Here is an 8019-nt window from a genome sequence, read left to right on the forward strand (position 1 = left end):
ATGAACAGTATATTTACTGTTCATAACAGTAAATTTTGTCCCCCCAGAGTCAACAATTGCGGGCCCAAAAAAAAAAAAAAAAAAAAAAAAAAGGGAGAAAACGTAAACTCACCAAAACGTGGACGCAAACGCGGAGCGCAAACACGGCCCTAATGTGAAAGTATGGACATTATGTGAAACGTTTCACATCTGAGAGTGAGACACAACAATTACCCTTTTAAATTCGATTGTGATGATTAAATTTAAAAGGATAATTGTTGAAAGCACCCTAAACACACATATGACATATATGCATGGACATATGTACAAATGTGTTATGCAATATCATTGATGTAAAAACCCACTCACAAGTTGAAAGCACATATAGCAATTGATTAGACAAATGACTTGCAGCCAATAGATAGTGTCTTCCTCCTTTTATTTTCACTCAATTGGGCCTAAGAAAAGTGCCAAAAGCCATAAGGTGCAATCTATAAGATTCTTATTCTTCTAAGTATATGCTTGGATTTTTTACTTTTTAAAATCCTTCCATTATATCTTTGGCTAATTATTGAACAACCAAGTATACAATGACTTAGTTCCTTTTATTTTCAATTTTCCCACACTTTCTCAGCATCCAAACAAAATCAAACATTTACAACATAAATAAAACTAAAAAAAAAAAAAAGCATGAAATGTACGAACCTGAGGGATGGAATAGTACATATTGCTGACATGAGTGAGAGTACCGGCTTGCTCAACCACAGCCTTCAACCAATCCTCATCTCCATTCCCAATTGCAAACAGTATATTTTTCCGAATCCATCGGAATTGGGGAACCACATATTTTGCTTTGAAGATAACTCATCAAACGGACCAACCACAGATGTCTCGATCTACGGAGAAGTTGTCTCTGTCGTCCGAGCTTCTTCCTGACAACGTCGTATTCGACATCCTGACTCGGCTGCCTGTGAAATCCTTAATCCGATTCAGGTGCGTTTCTCAATCTTGGAACTCCACTATCACAAACCCCATTTTCATTACAAAACACCTCGATCGAGCAAGTTCATTATCCGACATCAACAACTATGGTTATCTGTTAGTCACGCCACTAAGAAATTACCCGCCACTGGATCCTTCATCTTCCCAAAAATGGACTACGTTTGTTTACAATACAAACCGCACGTTGAACCAGATTTCAAGGTTTGAAATTCCCTTTCCTATCAACCTCATAATTGGCTTCTGTAACGGCGTGTTCTGTCTTGCTGCTAACAACGATGACTCTGATGAAAAAGATCTTAGACGCTCTTTGTATTTGTGGAACCCAAGCATTAGAAAGTTAAAGAAGCTTCTATCTACTCATCCTGCTGATCAAGCCGTTTTTGGATTTGGGTATCATCCTCAAAACAATGACTACAAGATTCTGAGAGTTACGTTTGCTATGCGAGAAGTGACACGAAAACCCGCTGAGGCCGAGATTTACACACTGAGTACTGATTCGTGGAGAAAGGCTGTAATTTCTGTGGGGTCATTTAGTGGCTCTGATTCTGGACCCAATGGATCAGTTGATCAGGTATATTTCCCAACCCGATTATGTTTTAACGGAGCTTTGCATTTTATAGCATTTTCAGGGGACCATAAGTTCATCTTGTCCTTTGACATCAATGATGAGAGATTCCGTGAGATTTTGCTGCCTCAAAATTACTTAGAAGGAATTGTAAAGCATTTTGAACGCCTTACAATGTTCAAGGGATCGTTGGCTTTGATTGTTTTTGGTGAAGATCTAGTTGAGATGAGTGACATATGCCACATATGGGTGATGAAGGAGTATGGTGTGGTTGAGTCTTGGGCTAGAAAAAGTGTACCGATGAAACAGGTTGCAGAGTTCTTTAGCTGCACCATCAATGGGGAACTTTTGGTCGAAAGGTTTACCCCCTATCAGAGCTTTTTATTTGACCCAGATAGTTTAAATGAGGAAATTCTAAATATTCCAATGCCTGAATGTATGATTTACACACCTAATTTTGTGGAGAGTTTAGTTTTACTTGACAGGTGAACAGCTCTTCCAAATGCGAAAATTAGCAAGTTAGGGTTTCTAGCAAGGTAGACCACTTTTTGAAATTCATATGGAAAATTCATTAAGCTGTCAGAAATTTATGTTTATTTTTAATGTACTTTTGAATAAATGAATCCAGCATGTTGTGTTTTCTTTCGGCTCGTTCTAGGCATGGAAGTATTGCTTTTGATATTGAAAACTAAACTTTATCATTATTGTTTTATATATACTATTGGAGAAAACCAAAACATTAGATTTACACATTCGAGTCGGAGATTGGAAAGTTTCTAGCTGCTATCTTACCTAATTTAGTAGCATCTTGCAAAATGACTGGGGGTACAACAAGAATTCCTTGTCCTAGAGATGGTCTACCAAGGTCAACGATGTCCTCCAAAATCTGTGACTTGTCCTCCATTTCTTCCTTCTTGAAAGCATGTCTTTAAAGAGGATGATGGCTCTGTCTAGTTAGGCTGTTTTTAGCTCTTGATAATGCTCTGTTGCTGGATTTTGCTTTTATCTTTTCTATATTAATCAGAATTTACCAATTCCATTGGTGTCCTAAAGTGTCATTGCCTACTGCTGCATTTGTGGCTTGGCTGGTTCTTGGTTTGCTTGAAGCCTTCAAATGCTGTATCACACCTGTCCACCATGGATTAAATGGTTAGTAAAGTTGATAAAGCACTTACTTCCTTGTATTCATGTATCTGTATATTTCTTTGTTGCCAAATAGCCCAAAGGATGATCAGTCTGAGGAATAAAATCTTTATATAAATCATTGCTAAATCTTTCCTAAAAGCACTAGACATCATGGTCCAAATGGTACCTAACTATGTACTAAAACATTGGATTTGAAGGCATGAGAGGGGATTCAAGTAGTAGTAGGATCATTTCTTACCAATATCAAAAGGGGAAGAAAAAGAATTGCAAAATGAGGCTCATGGGCCTCTAAAATGGCCTATTACAAGCCATTCTAGAAAATCTAAAAATTACCATGTTGCTCTTATTTTAAAGGATAAAGTTTGGATTCCAACTTGATTGTAGCCTAAGTCTACAATTTCACTTAATTTTTTTTTATTGGGCGTGAATTTTGATAAATTTGGAATTGGATTAAATTTTCTTTTCTTATATCCTTCGTACTTTCAAATTTTCCAAAAGATCAATTTCTATGTTAACAATTAATTGTTTAAATTGTAAGTTTTTGAAATCTAAAATTATACATAAAAATAAGTTTATTGAACATATAATAATAACATCCGATTGGAACAAAATTTGACATTTGTGTTAAAAGTGTAAAGAACATGCAATCTTGTGGTTAGATTTTCAAAATATGTGGTAATGTTAATTTTTTTAAAAGAAGTTGTAGCCTTTAGGTCACAACTAATTTTGTAGTGAAACTTTGTCCTATTAAACAAACTGAGGTGAAACTACATTATTAGTCTCGAAAGTTTACCCCAAGAGCACAATTAGTCTCTCAAGTTTCAAGTGAGCATTATTGGTTCTTTATTTTTATAAAATGAGCGCGGTTAGCCCTTCAGTTAATTGTTGTTAGTGTTATTACTTATGTGGCTAATGGAACAATGACGGAGCATCTTCTTGACTAATATGACATTTTTTTATTATTAAAATATTAAAAAATGAATTTACACGTCAAAAACAGACCCTCCCAATTCCAAAATCAAATCTTAATACTATCTCAATTTTATTAAAATATTCTGTTCAAGTGAGACTTTTGCAATTTCAAGCCACTTGGGATCATCCCATTTGGGTTCAATTCCAGCTTTGAAAAGTGAAAATTAGCATTTGCAAGCAACTTGTCGGGCTTGAATATCTTCTTTTTTTTTTTTTTCTTTTTTTTTTTTTTGTAGAATAGGCTTGAATATTTGATCATACAATCTGCACAAAGAGTTCACATTTTTAATCAAACTTGAACTCTAGCAAACCAAGTATAAATATTGATTAGTATGAGGAAAAATGAATTAATACACAACCTATCTAGATCTAACAAATAAAATCCTCCTTTACCATCAAGCTATATTTGCACTTCTTAACCAAACAAAAATAAAAATGAAAGAGGGGAAAGATGAAGAGAAACCCAGATCATGAATTAAAGAAATAGACAAAAAAAAAAAAAAAAAAAAAAAGTGAATGGTTTAGGAAGGTTGGAAAGGTACCACCAGAAATCTTCGATTGTGTCGAAAGTTTATATCTTGGGGAGAAAGGCACCCCACGCAACACCTTGCTTGGGTTTCAACTGGTTGTCAAACCAAAACTTGCTCTCCAACCTTTGTGGTTATTTTGTCACTGCCACAACACTGCCTTCATCTCTGTCGCTGCCGCTGTAGTACCATTGCCTTCCAAAATCAAATCTTAATGATATCCTTGTTAAAAGATTTGATCTGGGAACCCGGTTAGTTTGTTCTTAACTTGTAAATTCATTTTTGTAATATTTTAATAAAAATGTCACTTCAATTAAAAAATGCCACATCATTATTCCGTTAGCCACATTGATATTAACGGCAAGTTAATAAAAGGACTAGGAGTACTCATTTTTAGAACTTGACTAAATTTAAATTGGTTTTCCATCTCCTCTTTTATCCCATTGAAGTGGTATTTTACAATTTCAACGCCAATTACTCTCTTCTTACACAAAAATTTCTAGAGGCATGTTACTTCTTAAACATAAGGGATCAATTGCACACTTGAAACTTGAGGTATCGATTGTGCTCATAAGGTAAACTTCAAGAACCAATAATGTAGTTTTGCCAAAAACTAAACCACAAACTTTCCAACCAAAAAAATGAAAGTTTAAGACTAAATAATAGTTGAGGTAAAATAAAAATAAAAATAAAAGTAACCTACAAAGGTCCCAAGAAAGCCCAACATCAAAACTAGATCTTGAATCCCTTGGTAATTAATATTGTTTTGCATAAAACACCCGTGATCCTTTTCTTGTGTTTTATGTTTGGATGGTGGGAGATAAGGGGCAAGGAAATGCTAGGGGTGACGCTATATCATGTTAAGGAGTTTGAATCCCTTGATTTGAAAATATTTTTACACATCGCTAACTTAAATTTCGTACACCCTGATGACAGATCAACCTAGTCCTAAACCAAATAATAACATAGAACAGTCTATCCCAAAACCAAAGAACAACATTGACTACAGATCATTCTCAAACTCGAAGACTAAAGGGTGAGTTTTTGTGAGTTATGAGTAGACACTCTTTATTATATATTAGTAATTGACCATGACTTCTTGAAAAATATACCAACCCAAAAGCTACCAAACTGCGCCTTGTACATTGCACATGTGACTGCAAAATTGTAGTGAGGTGTGGAAATTGTTTTGGCCAAACAACGCTGCACTTTGCATTGCTAAAAATGGCTCAAAACTGCACCACAAACACCTCTATGCGATGGTTTTAAATTAAAGAATAATAAAAGAAAAAAAGATAGGTATTCATAATCTTGGTCATTACATGAGATTGAGATCTGGTGTATTAGTAAAGGCACCTATATGTGATGTAAAAGTTTATAGGGTAAAAAATTAAAAAGAAAAAAATTTACCCATTAATTTTTACATCTAATACCGTATAAATATAATATAACTTTATATAATTTAATAATTAGGAAATATAGAGGGTTTGTGTATTGTTTATTGTTATCATGTTGTAATAATTTTTGTTATCAATTTAGTGATTCAAAAAAAAAAAGAAAAAAGTAAAGTAAGTGATTATTCAAGCATCCATATAGTATTAACAAATTGTAAATATACAAAATTGTTGTTTCTTAATACATCAATATACATTCATCTACCAACAAAGACAAAAAATAAATAATAATAGGCTAGCTTGGATTTTTATTTTTATTTTGAAGTTAGAGCATTCACAGTAGTGATATTAAAAATTTTAACTTTTAGCATCTCAAAAAACTACTTTATCTATTTTACTACTTCACTTTACAATATACCTAACATCAAATGTTCTATTTTTTTTTACCACTTCATTTAAAATAATATAAACAACTTATTAAAATAATAAAGGAAGCGAGAAAATTTGAGTTTTTTAATTGAAGAAAGAGATCTTTATAAAATATTTTATTTTATTTTTAACAACTTGCTACAATCAATTGGTATTTATACTAGTTTACTATAATTGCAAAAACTTTAGCTATAACTTCTCCAATAACACATGGTTCTTTGGTTCTTCGGTGGTAAAATAGTTTTTTTTTTTTTTTAATACCTAAAATACAATCACCATTGCGAATGTTTTTATTGTTTTTGTTAAGTTTTTGGACTAGATAGTTGCTAATTGGGTTAGACTAGCTAGTCTGATTGGAGGAGAAGGAGGGCCTAAGGTTTTGAAAGGGGGCCCACCTAAAAATGAAATATATAATACATAAAAAAAAATAAAAAATTGAGCTAGGGGGGCCTAGGCCCCCACCTAGGTCCATCCCTGGTTAATGGTCACATTTAGGTCATGTCATTATTATAATACGTGTAATGAGGTCATTTAACAAACACATATCAAACCTATAAAGGAGTCTATGCTTTACTTGTTTTATATCAAGCCTTATAGCTCATCGGCTTGTTCATGAACAAATTTTTTTGCTTGGGCTTAGCTTGTTTATTAAACTAGCCTAAAACTAAGGCTCAAGGTCGGTTTATTTATAAACAAAAAAACATGAACATGCTTTTTATCAAGTCGAGCCCAAGTTGTTTTTTAATGGTTTGATTCATTTACTGCCCTAAGAAATTGGTTCTCAACATAAAGGCTTTAGATCTAATTTTCTCTTGCTCTCTCAATTGCTTGTTGGTTTCTTATGTGTTGTGTGTTACCCTTCTTTTTTTTCTTTTCTTTTCTTTTTCTAAAGAGAGAAAGGAGTCCATGATTTTAGATTTCGATTAGATCTCTTCAATTCGTAGCTATCCCAACTTATATGTAATATCTATCCCCCTAAGGCGATATGAAAAGAATGCAAGTTAGAATAATGGAGGTATCTGTTGAAAAATTCAAATGAAAACAATGAAGTGTCTATTGGCGTACTATCTTGAGGTCAAAGTTTTGATAAGCATTTTGACATTTAAAATATATATAAATATATATATATATATATATAAAAATAAATTTATCTCGATTTTTCTTTGATTTTTTTTTTTTTTTGATAATTATGAATTTTAAACCAATTTTTTTTAGCCACTTAATCATCAAATTATGCTAAGGTATAATTGATGATTTTAAATTTCAATTAATTATCCATTCTCAAAAGATAATTAACTAAATATTTTAAATGACCAAAATGAAACAATGGTGACCCAGCTAAACAAGATGAAATAGAGTTTGTCGTAGAAAATTTAGAGACTAAAATGAAAACTGGCCAAAAGCAAAGAACCAAAATGAAAGGATCCCAAATACACATGGAAGAAAAGTTAATTTTAGCCAAAAATCAGATAGCACTCATTATTTGGCAAAATACAATTTTAAAATTTTTTTAAAAAAAAAAAAAAACACTTCCCCTTTTCTTTTCTTTTTTAATGTTTAGGGTAATTTACAATTTCTCTATTATTTTTGAAACTAACCAATTTCTCCTCTAAGCTTGGAAATTGAGCAAATTCTCCAATACATTACTTTCTCGATTAAATTCAATGAAATCATTAGAAGAATTTATTAATAGTACACCACAAAGAAAAGAAAAGAAAAATTAAATCTTTTACTTGTTGACAAACTTTTTTATCAATTGACCTAACTATAACCCAAAATCTAAGCACACGTTAGAGTTCTACGAAACTTGGAAAAATGGGTAATTCTACGATACCCCTTTTTTTTTTTGGGATATGGTATCTACTAGTAGGCAACATGCTATACCAAGTTACCAAAACATCACATTTGATGGTACCATCCTCACATTGTATAGTACTAACATCACATATAACTGTACTTTTGTCACATTCGACGGTCTCCTTATTTTTTTCTCACATTTGATGGT

The 8019-nt window shown here is 32.6% G+C and overlaps 1 protein-coding gene across 1 annotated transcript; it reads left to right on the top strand.

Annotated features, from left to right (window-relative positions):
* Positions 1-865: 865 nt before the first annotated feature.
* Positions 866-2035, top strand: LOC126691314 (F-box protein At3g07870-like). The gene has a single exon (XM_050386366.1). The coding sequence runs from the start codon at positions 866-868 to the stop codon at positions 2033-2035; it is 1170 nt and encodes a 389-aa protein (XP_050242323.1).
* Positions 2036-8019: the final 5984 nt, after the last annotated feature.

Source organism: Quercus robur, chromosome 7 (assembly GCF_932294415.1).
Source record: "Quercus robur chromosome 7, dhQueRobu3.1, whole genome shotgun sequence".
Classification (NCBI taxonomy): domain Eukaryota; kingdom Viridiplantae; phylum Streptophyta; class Magnoliopsida; order Fagales; family Fagaceae; genus Quercus; species Quercus robur.